This window comes from Maylandia zebra, linkage group LG5, assembly GCF_041146795.1.
Source record: "Maylandia zebra isolate NMK-2024a linkage group LG5, Mzebra_GT3a, whole genome shotgun sequence".
Classification (NCBI taxonomy): Eukaryota; Metazoa; Chordata; class Actinopteri; order Cichliformes; family Cichlidae; genus Maylandia; species Maylandia zebra.
This window is the reverse complement of record NC_135171.1, coordinates 8,577,198-8,596,331: the sequence shown is the minus strand read 5'-3', so window position 1 is coordinate 8,596,331 and position 19,134 is coordinate 8,577,198. Positions and strand designations below refer to the sequence as shown.

The window sequence follows — 19,134 nt, the reverse complement described above, 5'->3', positions numbered from 1 at the left end:
TGCTGTGAGGCAACAGTGCTAACCACCGTGCTGCCCTATATAGTAACTATATAGTAACTATTAAGTCCAATATACCCTAGTAAGCTATAGTATATATAGTAACTATTAAGTCCAATATACCCTAGTAAGCTATAGTACTTTTTCCTTTGGGAAGATACGATCTGTGCAGTCTGCAATTCTGTTGAAGAAAGATGTTGAATCTATTTAATTATTCTTGAAAAATAACTGATTTCTGTGTATTTGTTTTTCACACTGCATCAAATTATAGTTGATTATGTCAATTAAGCATCATGAGGTGGAGGGTGGGTGGTTCCCTATTTTGTTTTATTTATTTATTGTTTTGCTGGGAGTTTTAGAACCCTATTAGTTAGGTTGCTTAATATTTATTCTAAGTACTCTTTAAAATACCAGAATAGGGAGGATGGAGTAGGTTTAAGTTTATTAGATTGATCAGTATTGCTGAACTATGAAATATTTTGGGTGCAGTGTATTTTTTACATACAGGTATAACAGAATGGCTTTAGTGTTTTTTTTTTTTAACTTGAGTATGAACTTATACAAAAAGCAGCAAGATATTAAAAAAAACTGTTTTATTGATTTAAAAAAAACACTATATCGGATTCATATCGGTATCGGCAGATATCCAAATTTATGATATCCGTATCGGTCATAAAAAAGTGGTATCGTGCCATCTCTAGTACTGACTCTGTGAAAATTGCGACACAAACAGGAAATGAAGACCATTTGCCTTCAGCTTAATTTCACCTAGCGAAAGGCAGCAACCTCCAGCAATAACTCCTCAGACAATTGGAAATACTCATTTTTCCCTCACAACTGGTGGTTTTATGAAGTCCAATATGACAGAAAGTTCATGTCGCATTATGCAAGAAAGCTCTTAAATTATCTCCCAGCTCCAACAGTGATGTGACACTGGGTTGAGCTATACCAGCATATTCTGAGAATTCAATCAATTTTAGCTACTAGATCAAAGGAAAACACTTTTAGTTCAAATTACTTGATATTTGGAGTTCACGTCTTCAGGCAGAGGTAAATAAAAACTTCCATTCACCTTTAAACAACCTGCTAACCCAGGTGAACAAGCTAGATGGGGTCAGTGGAAATATTTAGTGAGGAATGTGAGGAATCAGTTTGTCTGAAACCTATGTCACATAGGCAATATAACCTCTGAACCTACGCACAATCAGCTTTGAGGGGTCTGACAGTGACCATAGGTCTGGCAATAGATTGAAAAACTATTAAAGAAAATTCAATGCAACTTAAAGTAAACAAATCCAAAATTTATACCTCAGTTACTCATCACTGCTAGGACAGCCTTTCAATATAAGATAAAAGGTCATGGAAGACGTGTAACCTGTAACAGGCTAGTAGTCTGACAAGTTTCTTACCGCTGTAGAAAGTCTGGAGGCCAGCGTCATCTCCAAGTTGCCTTTAAGCCCCAGCAGTGCAGGAACTAGGATGAACACCTCAGACACATCGGTGAACACCGTCCAGTGCTGCAATGACATAGCAAAACATTATTATCAGCACCACAACATTAACAGAGCGCACACTCTGCCATACTGAAACTGGTTCACAGCCACACAGAATGCTGTCACCCGCATAGATAGAGGTTAGCTGCAGTTCGGAGCAGACTGTCTCTGGGTCTGTGCAACCTTTAATATTGATTTAGAGGTGAAACCACTCCTGCATTAAAGAGCAGAAAATCTGCCTCTATAGACCTTTCACACTATGTATCATGCCAGCTCCCTCTTAACAAGAACAAGGGCAGTAAAACCTAAAGCTGAAATGATTGATCACTCTCCTACTTTAGCTTGCATTCTGTTTTCCTTCTCTATCACCTTTACCCACCATCTCCTGTAGTGTAAACACAGGGACTGTCTCATGTCTCTGTGTAATCATAATACTATACACATTTATATTTATATCGAAATCTGTACTGTACAAGATATTCCAGAATAAAAGCAGACTGCAATCTCGGTATTCTTTCACCCCAACCGGTTGCAGCAGATGGCCCCGCCCCTCCCTCAGCCTGGTTCTGCCGGAGGTTTCTTCCTGTTAAAAGGGAGTTTTTCCTTCCCACTGTCACCAAAGTGCTTACTCATAGGGGGTCATATAATTGTTGGGTTTTTCTCTGCATCTATTATTGTACGATCTACTGTGCAATATAAAGCACCTTGAGGCGACTGTTGTTGTGATTTGGCGCTATATAAATAAAACCGAATTGAACTGAATAGTTTTTGATGGGCGGAACCAGATCTTGTTCTCCACACGGCCGTTTCCCCATCCAGTGCCACACAAATGGAAACACGGCACAGCTAAACAGCATCAGTAAGATAGATGGGACTGAATATTTAGAAGCCAAGTGAACTAGATGATTAGCAACTCTTAAAGACAAAGCATTATGTTAATTTCCAGTTCAATGTCTGAAACAAGTCGTTTTAGCTCCCTCACACCTAAGCCAACTCTCTTCTCATTGGTTAAAGATACCCAATCTCATTGATATCATCAAGCAAATGCTAAACCTGAACTCTGTTATGGCTTATAGGATTACTTGTACATATGGTACTCTGATTATCTGAAACTTTGCCCATGTTTAATATGAGCATCCACCACTGTAATCTATTATATAGTATGCATACGATAGAAAATAAGGAAAAGCAAAATATTTCTCAGTGCTCTGCCCTCCTCATGGGGACCCTCTGTGACACATAACACAGCATGAGTGTACAAAACATCCGACTGAATTAATAGAGTAAAGCCAAAGCCCAATGCATCATGTACCATAGAAAAAATAGTTTGATATTACTCTTGCCTACTTTAGTGCTTCAGCATCTGATCATTCATTGCCAGGGGTGCGCTTGCTTGCTCAGCTCTTACCGCAGCATAAAAAAAAGCTACATTTTGCTGTACACACTACTCCGAGAAAGTCAGCCAGCAGCTCATCTATCTAAATCAGCTTTGAAGGTAGTGGCCTAGCTGGACAGAGCCACAAATAAGGGAACAAGTAAGGGAACAAGACTGCTCAGCTGTGTATCCAGTAGATGGTCTGAAATTACATTTACAGCTAGTATTATTAGGCCTGACCTTCGATAACCTGGTCCCTGGCTGCTGGCCAGTCCTCGAGAGGTGGGTTCCCTGTAACTCCCTCTGTGAACTTCTCCCTCCATTAGACTTCATGCAGCGATAGCAGATTTGCGGTCTACTGTGGCCAGAAACAAAGCTATTGCTGAAGCTAAGGCCATCGATTTATCTCCAGTCAAAGTGCTTATCATAGGTGCCGGTCCCACTGGCCCCCAGCACTTACAGTCCAGTCTAACCCGAGCGGAATCAATATTCACTGAGGCTGGCACCGAGCAGAAAAGAAAGAGGGGAAAACAGATGCTGAAGCTACAAGACAACACTGCTGGCCTGCATTTCTCACACAGAGGTCTAATGTGTGTGCTTGCTAGGTTGCTCCCACCAGATGTACAGCACTGATAAGGAGTGTCGGCTACACTCGTGTTGTCTTTAGAGGTGGTGGTTGAACTCTTTCTGCCTATCCCTTTAGCTGTCGTTAAGCCAAGCAGAGCTCGTTTCCAACAACCAGCCTCTCAGCTTGGCTCACTGCCCTCTGCCAACCCGACAGCCTTGTGAGCACTTCTCTCTTCTTTCATAGCTGTATGTTTTCAAGCTTTCCTTCTGTCTCACTGGCCTATCTTCCTCTTTGCCTCCCCTGTGGTGATATATGTTGTTGTCTCCATGGAACGCTGGCTCGGAGCCAAACAAACCCTCCCTCCTCGCTTCTAAGAACTCGACTGGAGAACTGCAGTACCTCTGTGTACAGACCTATAGGAGCTCTGGTATGCAAGCCCCGCAAGGGTCAGGATGCCCAGTTGAGAAACGTGACCTTTTATTTTATTTGTGATAATTGCACTTGCTGTGTTGAGCGGGACGCCGAACCCCGATGGCATGCAATGTCAACGCAACTCCAGCAGCGTCACAGACACTACAGCAGGTGGTGTCTGTTTCATTTTTCTGTTGCTGCAGCATGGATGGTACAGTCAGGGTCTAGTTTATCTGTATAAACTAATATCTGCATTTAGATAAGAAGAATATGTAGGGCAAGCTACCAGAGGAATCTGTAGTCTATATGTAGTTTTACCGAGCAGGTTTTGGCTGCATGAATGGAAAGAGTCCAAGTGGGGAGCTAAAGAAAGTCAAAACTCCATCTCAAAACCATCAGCTATCATCACATGGTAATTTACCTCTTTTTAGATTTCTATGAATTTATAAGGAAAATCAAACACTGTCCCTACAGTTCAAGTCGGCAACCTAGATAATGCGTTCGCAGGCCTGAGCCTGGTTCTGCTGGAGGTTTCTTCCTGTTATGAAGGGAGTTTGCTGCTCATACAGGCTTGTATGATTGCTGGGGTTTTCTATCTACTATTGTGGAGGCTTTGCCTTATGATACAAAGTGACTTGAGGCTGGTAATGTTGGGATATGGTGCCATATCAATAAAACTGAACTGAACTGAATTGTTTGGGACCAGATAAGAAGGGCTGGGGTGGAAAGCCTGAACTCTGTGATGAGGGGGCAGCCTAGGATCAAAGGTTCCTCAGGATCTTTCACACTGTGAAAGATTAATCAGAGCATGGGGCAACACAAAGGCACTCTAACCCACTAATCCTGTCCATCCCTATCACTCACATCCTAACCAAGCAGCTATCTGAGATATGGTCACGTTTTAAGAGCTGCGAGGTGATAACATTGTTAATGACCGTCACGTCATCAACGTTACAAGCAGAAGTCACCAAAATAAAACAACTACTCATAACAAGCAGTCAGTCACTGCAATAGGGAGGGCAGAAGTTTAGAAACTTATCCTTACATGGGGTTATTAAATTGTGATTTTTAAGATTTTGGTGATTTTGTTCAGACAAATTCTGGAAAACATGGAAAAATAGCATACTGTGGTGTGAATTTAAGTGGTGTCTGATTAAGCTATGGAAACCAAAGTCTGGGTATGAAGCTAGAAGCTGAAGAGACAATGCAGTTTGAGGGAATTAAGCCCACGTTCTGGTTTGAAAGTGACTCCTGAGTGAAAACCAAGCACGTGGATGTGGTTGGACCAAAATGGTATCTGGTGGGTAGTGAAGGCTTGGCCACAGTTAAACCTTTGTGTGGACTATGATTTCCTGTTTACCGGTTGCTGTATTTTTAGACCGTGTGTCTTTGAGGCTGAAGCTGTGTTCTATTCTTTTTCCTCTTTTTTGGTGTTTCAGTCTACAGACACCGCACACCAGGCCAGACGGCTAACTCTGAGGCAGACAAACACACGCGGATGATTATCATAACATACAACACTGGACACGCATATTTGCTTTTGTCTTTTTTCAGCTTTTTGTTTGTAGATTGATTGCACAAATGATGAAATCTTATGTGACTGTGAGTAAGTGTGCGTGTGTTTCAAAATAACAAAAATCACCCATTTGGCCTTGGACTCCGACATCCCCAAGAAAACTAGCACTGCGTGACCTTTCCAAACCACACGTAACCTTCAGTCCAACTGAGCAGGTCAGTCCTGGGTTCCCGGCCCTGCCAATGAGAGACTGACAGTTTTAGGTCATTTGCCTGCCAAGTCACTAAGCACAACTATGCAGACGTCTCACTCCTCTATACCAGTTGGACAATCCTTTCTGGGCCAACCTTGTGAGGGAAAAAGGCCAGAAAACTCTGTGCGTGTGTGGTAGATGGTCAAAGTGACCAGGATTTAAGAGGTCAAAGAGCCAATATAGAAAGTGACACAGAAAGTCGAGTACACAAGTGTCCAAACCACAGCTTTTAAACTCAGGCCAGGCAGACACATTAACTAAAGGTTCAGGCATCCCAGAAGAAAAGCTTGCTACTGGCTATAGTGCTTTCTTTGTCTCATAACCAACATATCATCTTTGGAACTGGAGATTACTGAGTCCTGACCTTTTTATTCTAACCTCCAGGAGAAATAAGGGGTAAACAAATGAACCAAAAGAACAAACAAATAATTCTGTCTAATTTGAGAACAATCCAAGAAACACAAGAACAGCAAGACCCAAATGACTTTGAATTTTATCCATAGAGAGAAACTTCTGAACTCAGGAGAGCTAGTTAAGTTCTCCTGGATCACTTTATCTCATCTGATAATCAAATAAAGATCTGTGCTTTACTTGTCTGCATAAATTAGCTCCTTATTTAGCGAGACAAATAAAGATCAGTGCAGCAAGAAAACAGACCTGCCTCGTGTTTTAGCATCAAGTTAAAACTTGTTCTATTCACGTTTTGGCAATCAGGAGACAAAAAAAAAAAAAAAATAGAGTTTTCCAACACGAGAAACTACATCTACCTTTTCATCAGCTTCATATACATTAGGTATTGGGGCTCGACCTAACCCTAAGCACGTGACCTCAGAAAGTTATGCTCACTTATAGCCGAGGATCAACTGCAGTCCCAACGGGAGAGAGAGAGAGAGTAAGATCGAGTTAGACAACTACCTTCCTGCAAGGACAGGGGGGATTAGCTGAGTTAGCGTTTCATGGTGTCACGGGGGGAATTAGGCAGCCAGACGACCTGCTGGATGCTCAGCCGACCTCAATGGAACTGCAGTAAGAAGCCTCGCATCTTACTGCAGCCATTTCTTTCAGCTATTTACTCTCAGGTACAAGAGTGCTAGACCAGCAGGGAGGGATACGGCCCTCTACCTTCTGTGTGAGCTTGTTTCCAGTCACACCTCTGAAAGAATGGTGCACTGAGTGTTTTGGAAATTAAAGAGAACGCAGCAGCATGGTGCCTAAGTTGAGGCAGCATGAAAACTTTTTTGACCTCAAACCTCTGCATTCCTGGTTTAGCGAGGATACCTAACCACATGGCAATAGAGGCCTTGGCGCTGAATTGTATTTTGTTTTTACTCCGACTCTAGCTCAGCTGTAGTACGCTGCCATTTCAGGTGCTCAAAGAAAGTAAACTTATTCCCCCGCCTCCCCCCTCCTGTCTGTTCTGAGTTTCTGGGGTCCACCATGTTGGCATCAGCGTATGTGCACACAGTTTGCCCAGACCTGGCGGACTGACATGGCCGGCTTTATCTGCATTCCAAGCGGACTTCAAATAAATATATAACATTTCTACAGAGCACACTTGGATCCTCTCAGAGCAAAGGCAGTGACTCATCAGGAAATCAAGTCCTATTCTCCTTTAAAGGCCAAGTGGATCATATAGCTCCCTGGCTATGCACTGCTATGCAAATACCGTCTATTGTTTCTTGTACTTTATGTGAGATTTTGAAAAGAGGTGTGTGTGTGTGTGTGATGACTCGTTAGAAGACACACCAGTGTGTACCAGTATGCGCCAGCCACAGGGACAGTCAGCCCAGCCGCTGAGGAGAAAATGTTATGTAAATACCCCCATGGTGTCTGATAACTGCCCCATACACACATCCCCAAAGACAGGCAACCAGATAGGCCACCAGCACGATGACTGACACACGCCAAGGCAAACCGGCCTCGGTGCACTAGATCATTCAAATGTTTCACGAGCCTATCCCGTAAGTGTGACTACACATGGCCTGCTTGGTGCAGTGGATCTGCTTAGAAAAACAGCTGTGAAATGAAATGTAAATGCCTGCGAGGAAAAGTTGGGGTTGTGCATTGACACCAGACTTTTTGCAAGTTCCAACAGCCGAACCCCTGTCAATGCAAAAAACAAAACAAAAACTTTTTAAAGAGTAGACAACACAGGATTAACCAGCCTGAGTTCTTTATTCTGAGTTGCCAATTACATTGTGTAAGAAATCTCACTCACCTGGACGATGTCTAGCACCATCCCTGCTGCCACCGTCCCGAACCCGGCCAGCAAGAAGGGGAAGACCACCTGCAGTCCGATGGAAAAGGAGGTCTCCTTGAGGGGTGCTGTTGGTTCGGGGCTCTGATCGGTGCTGGTGTCATCACTCTCGTTGCTCTGGCTTGCATTCTCCAGGAGCGCATCCTCCTCTCGCTGACCTTTGGCATTGGCCCGACAGTCCATGGCCACCACAATCTCCGACCTCTCGTCGTTCTCCCCAGTCTCATTCACTCGCTCGGGGAAAGATGTGACCTCGGTGAGCTCAAACTCATCCCCGGTCACCGGGCTCACTTCTTCGGGGCCCTTTGTCAGGATCACCGGGTGGACGGTGCAGTTGGAGTTGAGGAAGGCGGAAGTGAGGGGGCCTCCCTCCTTCTTCATCTCAATGGCCCCAGAAGACATGTCGATGTCGGGGAGCTTTTCTTGTTCTTTCGACCAAAGTACCATGCGGAAGCCTTTGAAGACAGTGGGCTTGATAAGAAAAGGTCAGCGTGCCTCAGCCTAACGGTTTTATGGGAAAGTCAGAACTGACCACCGGATCTGGTTTTGAACCTGATCAGTCCAACTGATTTATCCCATTAAAGAGGCCGACAAGGTGTGGAGGTCGGTCATAAAGACTGGGAGAAAAACACTCTGCCAGAAAAAACCTGCAGCGAGGCACATGCAGCCGTGCGTCTGCAAAGCCTGTGTTCCTGTCGGTGCTTCGGGAGCAGAACCAGTATGTTCTCCATTCACTGCAAGGTGCTCAGGTTAGGCCGGCAAAAAACAGAAGACATACTGGTTCAACATAGAAAAGGATAGAAAACAACAGGGAGGGGACTCACCACAGAAATCCCCTGCAGTCAGCTGCAAACAGTCCTTTGCAGTTCAGTACAAGCTGGAAAAATATGTAAATCAGAGACCTGCAGTGGCACCGGTCATGCTGTCAGTCTGCTGTCCATGTGAGACTGGTCGCTGCACAGGGCTCCAAACGTCTCACTTTACACCACGTGGCCGCTGGACAGTTTTCAAATGTGATATTTAAAGGTCTCAGTATGAGGATTGAATTACCAACAGTGGAAAAGTATCTCTCCAACCAGAGTGGACCGTCACCTGGGGAAAGAATGAATATCATTAATTATTCAGTCTTAAATAAAATCATTTTCCAGCAGTACCCCACATCTATTTCCAAAAATCTCTAAGTAGCAGGGCAGCTTTTACTGCCCTGATCAAAATATTCATAAATCAAAAATTCCAAAAAGTTACAAACCAACATTCAGATCTAACTGGTGAGAGGACAGAGACACTGTGCGGTGGTGTTTAGGCTTGGATGCTGCAGCTCGTCATATTCAGGTGTTAAAATAAATAAAGAGGACAGAAAATCACTGTTAGGCACTAACTTCACCGTGGGTACCACAAATGCCCCGTCAGCCCTACTAATAGATTAGTATAGCCCCAGACAATTGTTTGCTCTCCCCTCCATTACAGCAGTGCTGAGCAGATCCCAACAGTGAGTTTAAAAACAGTTTCATCCAGCGCCAAATTTCCTCCCGGTGGCTAAAAATATTCCACCATTAACAGAGGCGCTGCGCACATCCTCTGCAAGCACAGCTTCCAACCACAGCAGCGCAACAACGACCACTGTCACAATTTTCAAAGTAAAAAACACCTCTCACTTTACCCGTGAGCCCAGAGTGCCGTCAGCTTAAACCCCCCAACTCTTAAACTCACTGCAGCAGACAGGAGTGTAGCAAACAGTAACACAACAGAGGTCCCCATCACACATCAGAAACAACCTCACTGCAGTCAAGTACCGAGCGTGGACACACATGGTTAGTCATTCACACCGACATGAACTACTTGTATCAACAGAAGTAAGCAGCAGGTAAAGCAAAGCATTCAGTGCTGCTTTAATTAAAACAGTAATGTCAGCTACTGACATAAACTGCTGTATTATTCAACTCAGTGTGGTGATGAAGCCTGTTGAAAAAATACCATCACCAATCTATGACGCGATCCTTGGTGAGATCAGGTCACGGTCCACCCGTTTTTACTTCACATAATAAAGCAGCTTTTACTCTGAAGGCCTTTCTTTTACCTTCCAGTGTTGCTGCTGCTGACTTGAAGCAGCTTTCCTCTGACTGCAAGTTGCGACATCCGCACGGACTTTCCCGGCTCAAACAATCCTCTGCTTAGTAGTCAGGACCAACACCACCCGAACCCAACATGGCAAAGGCGTAAATTAGTGCTCCCCTGGTCAGGGCTGAATAGACGAGCCCTGCTATTCTGTTCTGCTTCTCATTTAAACGAGGGCAGAGGGCTCTCTGTTCCATCCCCGGGCTGGAGCCCATGTCACTGCCACTGTAACCACGAGTGTTAAACTCGTGAAAAATTGTGTCCCCCCCCCACCCCCCTAAAAAAGAGAAAAAAAGTAATCATTCTTCACCATCACCATAGCTGAGGTACAAGTTGCGGCTTTGCAGTTTGAGTCTCGAATGACACATCCCGGTAGAAATGTGCACATTAAAATAAGTAATGTAAAAATAAATACATACATAAAAAAGCTCACGGGTGCTTACCTCTGAGTGCCAGTGGTCCTCGGTGTGAGGACAGACCGGAGTGATGATCTGTATGAGTACAGGGACTCCGTGTGCCCGGCTGAATTTATCCTCCACCTCTTGTTAACGCGCTCAGGCTTGTGAGGCGTGGAAGCCGGTACGCACGCCTTATGTGCGGTACCGGCTCTGCACAGCTGATTTAATGGTTAATGTTAGTTAATGGTTAAGCCCTGCCCTCTGTGCGGCTCCAGTCTGCCTGTTACATTGTAAACATGCAGTGCCGCCCGGCTGCCTGGATGCGCATCTATAATACACCCGCACGGTGCAGGGGGCCAGGAAGCCACTAGGCGGGCCCTCCCTCCACAATCTGGATAGTCGATATAGACCCCCGCCCCACCTTTACCTCCCTCCCCTCCATTACCGACCTTCCACCCCTCTGGTTTCCATTGCGCACAAGCCCCCCACAACCTCTACCCAGTGTGTGCCCATGCCGTGCCAGTCTCTTCCACAAGCCACTAATTTACTACCACCGCGCGGAGACTGCAGTTTTAGTTTAACAGTAGAGCTTGATTTCTCAATGAATGGGCTGGCAGGGGTATGAGTACGGTCTGTATGAGTCTGACCAATCTGGGGCAAATTTAGTCACTGATCCACCACCATGGAAAGGACAGCTTGCATAAGTGAAAGTTTTGAAATGTCACCAATGTGACCTAAAGCAGGAACGGTTAGAACTGATATGGCTGTAAAATGTGTAAAGGTGACACAAAACCCCACATTATTTAAAAATAGACAGAGTACTGCATCATTATTATGATACTACTACAATATTTATTTTAAAACCTGTAATGAGTAAAACAAAACAAAAAAAAGGTAGACAACTCATTTTATTTGTGGGCCAATTTCATTTCAAGTGGGCTTCGGTTCAGTTATATTAATGTATCACTTCACAACAACAGTGTAACATTAGAGAGAGAACCCCAACAATTTCACTGTTATCAGCAAGCACTTGGTGATGATGGGGAGGACGAATGTACATTCTGAAAAGATTCACATGTAATGAACTATCTACACACATGACTGATAGCCTAATAAAAAGGAAAAAAAGATCTTAGGTCTCAAGAAAAACAAGTGTCCTTTCAAGATTTGTGCCTTTGGTCCACAGCCCTGAAACAGAGATGTGTTGAACAAAGTTTCTAAGCTCACCTGTGGAGTTCCGCAAGGCTCCATCTTTGGGCCTCTTTTATGTAACACTAATCCCCATTAGAAGAAGCCAAACTGCTCTAATAGGTTTGTGACCTGAAATGTAAATTTATATCAGATAACCTTTTTGGTCTCTTGTCAGTACACAGACCTGCCAGTTCAACAAAGTTAAAATGTTAAGAAATAATGTTTAATGGTTCTGCTTTCCTCCTGTCATTCAGAAGGTAGTGTACAGCAGGCTTGTTGTTGAAGGCAGCAGCTGCTGTTTATAAGTGTTGCAACACAGAAAGGAAACATAAAGCTGTAGCTCCTCAACACCAAAACAATAAACTGAAAGCTGCTATTGTACTAACAGGATTACACTAGTTTGCCCGTTTAAACTACACTCACTTTGGATGTGTGTTTATGTTATCTGCCTCTTCCTGATGTTCCTGTAGAACAACATCTCTAATAATGTCCCCGGAGAAGCAGCAGCTTTGTTGTGCTGTTTGCCTGTTGCTTTACAGCAGGAGTTCAGCTCAGCAGCACCAGGATCACCCAGCAGGCAAAAGCTGCAATTCATCCACACCCTGCCCCTCTGAGCTGAGCCTGTTTGCACACAGCAGAAACATCCAGTGGATGTGTACTTACGCAGGTTTGCAGGTGAACAGGAAGCTGCACTTTCACTCTGCGGTCAGATTACTCATGCTGTAGCAATTTGGCAATTACAATTTTATTCATTCATGCATACTGATTGCATATTGTTTTCCATGAGCGTCAGGATGTGTGATTAGTTTTGGACTTAGTGCACAAATACATGAGCGACATTAGTCTTACAGCTCTTGCAGGAATTCTTTCTTAAACTTAAAGATGTTATTAAGATTTTATTAAGTCATTTGTTGTTGCTTTGTTTTACTTTTGTCTGTAAAAGGCCAGATGTTGTCACCTTTCATGGCTCAAAGCTGAATTTAACCTTGTTTACATGAATGACTATTTGCTTTTGTTCTGGATATGAAAGATAAAAAACTGACTGAAATTACTGAGCATTATCTTAAGATGTCTAAAGGCGGGGTGGGGGTTTCCAGGAAGCAAATCAGTGCAACTAGGAACAGCTCTGTGATCTAGATATGAGGGGTTTTCAGATAACTTGGCAGAGCGGCTTCCTGGAACAGATCACTTTTTACAGTTTGCACCACAATATTGTGCCAGTGTAAATAAGGCAGCTGCAGAAATTGCATTTAAGCACAATTCACATTACTATTTTCTGCATTTTTCATCTATTCATTGCTAGTGCTTTAATGTGTACATGCAACATACACACTGACATTTTTTGATGTCTCTGCTATGACTGGTGCGCGTGTTGCAATCTGCGTTGTAGGTGGACCCACTCCTCTGTTGCTGTCACTGAGTTTTTCCAGCATTTATGTTTTTATCTGAAATTAACTTAAACTTAAAGGCATTAGTTTCAGTTTACATGAATTCCATGGAGAATACAGTTTATTTTAGAGAAGCACATTAATGCAGATTCCACGGGTAACCTGCACTTCTGTGTAGGCACCATTAATGCTGACTGGTTTCGGAGCGATGTTCACTGCCATCCTGAGGAGGTTGGGTTTTTTTTAAGGGAAGGCCAGTCCATGAAAATATTGCAGTTACTCAGTAGATTTCATAAAACTGGAAGGTCCTTCACGATCATTTCCCTTGATTACCAATATTATACACCATTGGCATTGTCCACAATCTGGTGATGAAAACAGGAAAATTAAAATGTCAAAGAACTCTTTTGAAATACAGGACATTTTGTATGCTTCTGGTCACGGTTTCACAAAAATGCTCATTTTTTTCTCCTCAGAATCATCAGAAAACAGATAAGACAACAAATGTCCCAGTTCTTGTTTCTGTTATATTAACCTAGCGCAGTTTTACTGTGTGTACAGTGGGGCAAAAAAGTATTTAGTCAGCCACCGAATGTGCAAGTTCCCCCACTTAAAATGATGACAGAGGTCAGTAATTTGCACCAGAGGTACACTTCAACTGTGAGAGACAGAATGTGAAAAAAAAATCCATGAATCCACATGGTAGGATTTGTAAAGAATTTATTCGTAAATTAGGGTGGAAAATAAGTATTTGGTCAATAACAAAAATACAACTCAATACTTTGTAACATAACCTTTGTTGGCAATAACAGAGGTCAAACGTTTACTATAGGTCTTTACCAGGTTTGCACACACAGTAGCTGGTATTTTGGCCCATTCCTCCATGCAGATCTTCTCGAGAGCAGTGATGTTTTGGGGCTGTCGCCGAGCAACACGGACTTTCAACTCCCGCCACAGATTTTCTATGGGGTTGAGGTCTGGAGACTGGCTAGGCCACTCCAGGACTTTCAAATGCTTCTTACGGAGCCACTCCTTTGTTGCCCGGGCGGTGTGTTTTGGATCATTGTCATGTTGGAAGACCCAGCCTCGTTTCATCTTCAAAGTTCTCACTGATGGAAGGAGGTTTTGGCTCAAAATCTCACGATACATGGCCCCATTCATTCTGTCCTTAACACGGATCAGTCGTCCTGTCCCCTTGGCAGAAAAACAGCCCCATAGCATGATGTTTCCACCCCCATGCTTCACAGTAGGTATGGTGTTCTTGGGATGCAACTCAGTATTCTTCTTCCTCCAAACACGACGAGTTGAGTTTATACCAAAAAGTTCTACTTTGGTTTCATCTGACCACATGACATTCTCCCAATCCTCTGCTGTATCATCCATGTGCTCTCTGGCAAACTTCAGACGGGCCTGGACATGCACTGGCTTCAGCAGCGGAACACGTCTGGCACTGCGGGATTTGATTCCCTGCCGTTGTAGTGTGTTACTGATGGTGACCTTTGTTACTTTGGTCCCAGCTCTCTGCAGGTCATTCGCCAGGTCCCCCCGTGTGGTTCTGGGATCTTTGCTCACCGTTCTCATGATCATTTTGACCCCATGGGATGAGATCTTGCGTGGAGCCCCAGATCGAGGGAGATTATCGGTGGTCTTGTATGTCTTCCATTTTCTGATGATTGCTCCCACAGTTGATTTTTTCACACCAAGCTGCTTGCCTATTGTAGATTCACTCTTCCCAGTCTGGTGCAGGTCTACAATACTTTTCCTGGTGTCCTTCGAAAGCTCTTTGGTCTTGGCCATGGCGGAGTTTGGAGTCTGACTGTTTGAGGCTGTGGACAGGTGTCTTTTATACAGATGATGAGTTCAAACAGGTGCCATTCATACAGGTAACGAGTGGGGGACAGAAAAGCTTCTTACAGAAGACGTTACAGGTCTGTGAGAGCCAGAGATTTTCCTTGTTTGAGGTGACCAAATACTTATTTTCCACCCTAATTTATGAATAAATTCTTTACAAATCCTACCATGTGAATTCATGGATTTTTTTTTTTCACATTCTGTCTCTCACAGTTGAAGTGTACCTCTGGTGAAAATTACTGACCTCTGTCATCATTTTAAGTGGGGGAACTTGCACAATCGGTGGCTGACTAAATACTTTTTTGCCCCACTGTATATATATATATATATATATATATATATATATATATATATATATATATATATATATATATATATACACACACAGATAGATAGATAGATAGATAGATAGATAGATAGATAATTCAATTCAATTCAGTTTTATTTATATAGCGCCAAATCACAACAAAAGTCGCCTCAAGGCGCTTCATAGATACAGAGAAAACCCCAACAATCATATGACCCCCTATGAGCAAGCACTTTGGCGACAGTGGGAAGGAAAAACTCCCTTTTAACAGGAAGAAACCTCAGGCAGAACCAGGCTGAGGGAGGGGCGGGGCCATCTGCTGTGATTGGTTGGGGTGAGAGAAGGAAGACAGGATAAAAGACATGCTGTGGAAGAGAGACAGAGATTAATAACAGATATGATTCAATGCAGAGAGGTCTATTAACACATAGTGAGTGAGAAAGGAGACTGGAAAGGAAAAACTCAATGCATCATGCACAGCAAATTCAAAAGTGTTAAATGTTTTGGTGTTAATAGTCTTCTTGCAAAAGTAGAGTTAATTTTACTCTAAGCAGAGTCACATTCTTTTAATGTAACTCTGAGGTGTAAAATGATAGTAGTTAAAATCGAGTGTTAAAAATGAGTGTTTCTCTGTCAAATCTGGAGGTGTTACAATGGAAACATTAACTCTTGACCTCTTAACTCTGAACTCCTAGAGGGGCTATGACACCAACAGAGTAAATTCACAGACTCCGCCCCCAGCACGGCTCCAATCGAAGCTGAAGTGAAGCCGTTTCAGAACATTTTGCTCTACATATTTAAGTTGTTTGCCATGCTTGGTAAGTCATTTTTTCAAAGATTGTTTCAATTGTTATTAGCTTTTACTTCTGTGGCTCTTTGGAGTTGAGACAAAGCTGTGTGAAAGGCATTAGCCATGTTGCTCTGTGATAGCATAATATTCTGTTTTAGCTAGCTGAAAGGTATTGTTTGCAGGCAAATACCACAGCCTTGAAAAAAAGCTTGCATGTGAATTTTCAGTCACATTTTTGGTCAAATACACCTAAAACAATGTCTAGAATGTGAAATGTTGGTATAATGGTGCTACTTGAAGCCTGAAAATGAGCGCCCATAAAAAAAGTAAAAAAAACCGAGCAAATAGCAGTAGCTGACGTCCTGACTGGATTCTACGTTAGCATAGATCCCTCCAGAGTTTTGTGCACACGGTTTAGGTAAAAATGAAAAAGGTTGAGGTTTTACATTTAGTTCAGTATACCTGTTGTCTGTGTCTTTGTCTTTTGGGAAAATACTTTACACAAGTAATGGCTCAAAGAGGATTCCTTTTTTTTTTTACTGTGCTGCAATTGTTTACTGGATTATTTGTGCCATTAATTAGTGTCAACTAATTTTTATTCAATCTCCGCACAGGATATGCTTGTGAAGATGGAATATGGGGGAGAGCAGAAGTGCGTTGAAGTTCCACAAAGGGATGAATGAAGGACATGCATATTGTATTGAAGAAATAAGTGATGAGAATGCTGTTATTTGCATTTACCATGTCAGACCTTTTGATAAACAAAATTCTAATGAAAGTGAGAACATGTATACTGTTACATCTTTCAGAAAATGTTTTAAAATTGTGGTGCACAGTTCAGAATAAATGTTTTTCAAAAACCATTGCATCTTTTTAGTAAATGTTTATTTCCAAAAGAAATTTCTAGAAGTTCAGAACAGTAAAATTCCCACTTTTTAGAATGAATTAGAAGATAACTCTTACGTAGTTAAACTAAAATACTCTTTGAGAGTTAATATATAAACTCTTAACACCAAGTGTTAAATTATCAACTCCAGACAGATTTGGTGTTTAACACTAAATCAGAGTTAACGTACCAACTCTCCAAAAAGAGTTAAATTAACACTCTCTTTAATAGTGTTGAAATCAAATCCGACAGTGTTAATTTGGACATGCTGGATTTGCTGTGTGGGAATCCCCCGGCAGCCTACGTCTATTGCAGCATAACTAAGGGAGGATTCAGGGTCACCTGGTCCAGCCCTAACTATAAGCTTTAGCAAAAAGGAAAGTTTTAAGCCTAATCTTAAAAGTAGAGATAGTGTCTGTCTCCTGAATCCAAACTGGAAGCTGGTTCCACAGAAGAGGGGCCTGAAAACTGAAGGCTCTGCCTCCCATTCTACTTTTAAATACTCTAGGAACAACAAGTAGGCCTGCAGAGCGAGAGCGAAGTGCTCTAATAGGGTGATATGGTACTACAAGGTCATTAAGATAAGATGGGGCCTGATTATTTAAGACCTTGTATGTGAGGAGCAGGATTTTGAATTCAATTCTGGATTTAACAGGAAGCCAATGAAGGGAAGCCAAAACAGGAGAAATATGCTCTCTCTTTCTAGTCCCTGTCAGGACTCTTGCTGCAGCATTTTGGATTAGCTGAAGGCTTTTCAGCGAGTTTTTTGGACATCCTGATAATAATGAATTACAGTAGTCCAGCCTGGAAGTAATAAATGCATGAACTAGTTTTTCAGCGTCACTCTGAGACAGGATATTTCTCATTTTAGAGATGTTGCGCAAATGGAAGAAAGCAGTCTTACATATTTGTTTAATATGTGCGTTGAAGGACATGTCCTTGTCAAAAATGACTCCAAGGTTCCTCACAGCATTACTGGAGGCCAAGGTAATGCCATCCAGAGTAAGAATCTGGTTAGATACCATATTTCTAGGCTTTTCAGGGCTGAGTACAATAACCTCAGTTTTATCTGAATTAAGAAGCAGAAAGTTAGTGGCCATCCAGGTCTTTATGTCTTTAAGACATTCCTGCAGTTTAACTAATTGGTGTGTGTTATCTGGCTTCATGGACAGATAGAGCTGGGTGTCATCTGCATAGCAGTGTAAATGTATGCTATGTCTTCTAGTGATACTGTCTAAAGGAAGCATGTATAATGTAAACAGAATTGGTCCTAGCACTGAACCCTGTGGAACTCCATAATTAACCTCAGTGTGTGAAGAGGACTCTCTATTTACATGCACAAATTGGAGTCTATTAGATAGATATGATACAAACCACAGCAGCGCAGTACCTGTTATACCTACAGCATGTTCTAACCACTCTAATTGAATATTATGGTCGACAGTATCGAATGCTGCACTGAGGTCTAGCAGGACAAGCACAGAGATGAGTCCACTGTCAGAGGCCATAAGAAGATCATTTGTAACCTTCACTAAAGCTGTTTCTGTGCTGTGCTGAGCTCTGAAACCTGACTGAAACTCTTCAAATAAACCATTCCTCTGCAGATGATCTGTTAGCTGTTTGACAACTACTCTTTCAAGGATTTTTGATATGAAAGGAAGGTTGGAGATTGGCCTATAATTAGCTAAGACTGCTGGGTCTAGAGAGGCTTTTTGAGTAAAGGTTTAACTACAGCCAGCTTGAAGGCCTGTGGTACATAGCCGATCATTAGAGATAGGTTGATCATATTTAAGATCGAAGAATTAATTAATGGCAGGACTTCTTTGAGCAGTTTTGTAGGAATGGGGTCTAAAAGACACGTTGATGGTTTGGAGGAAGTAATTATTGAAGTTAAGATAAGTCCATGTCTTCATACTGCTGTATCATCACCATCTTTGTTGCACTGAAATGTATCTGTCCCTGCTTAAAAGCTGAATGATAATAGGTACTAAAGAGTCCTTGACCATCAGTAGTGATTCATACACAGTTAATGGGATACAGCAGAAACAGCTGCACCCATAATGATACAGAGATGCTAAGGATGGCTCTGCAGAAAATGCTTATTCACTGCTTACTCCACATGCACACACACGCATCGTGATTAGATTTCGAAGATCAAATTCTGCTCAAACACAAACATAGATACACACAATTTAGACATGATCCAGTCTAAAATTGGCACATTTTACTAAAATGAGACTTGCTGCTTGTTTGGAACAGTCATTCCTCTCTGTGCTTTTTCAGCATTAGCTCAGTCAAAGTGATTGCTCTGGCAAAGCAGCAGAGACACATCGATTGG

General features: G+C 42.6%; 1 protein-coding gene across 3 annotated transcripts in view; it reads right to left on the bottom strand.

Moving 5' to 3' along the window:
- Positions 1–10,740, bottom strand: part of slc41a1 (solute carrier family 41 member 1) — a 30,148-nt gene extending 19,408 nt beyond the window's left edge. Inside the window, exons 1-3 of one of the 3 annotated variants that reach the window (XM_004559898.6) lie at positions 10,429–10,740; positions 7,832–8,962; positions 1,407–1,514 (exon numbers count right to left, since the gene is read on the bottom strand). In XM_004559898.6, the coding sequence (XP_004559955.1) occupies positions 1,407–1,514; positions 7,832–8,317 (594 nt within the window). In that variant the 5' untranslated portion in view covers positions 8,318–8,962; positions 10,429–10,740. Of the gene's footprint in view, positions 1–1,406; positions 1,515–7,831; positions 8,963–9,119; positions 9,212–9,947; positions 10,214–10,428 lie in introns of those variants that run through there. The other 2 variants (XM_004559900.5, XM_004559899.6) reach the window with 2 other exon arrangements.
- Between the last annotated feature and the right edge of the window lie 8,394 nt (positions 10,741–19,134).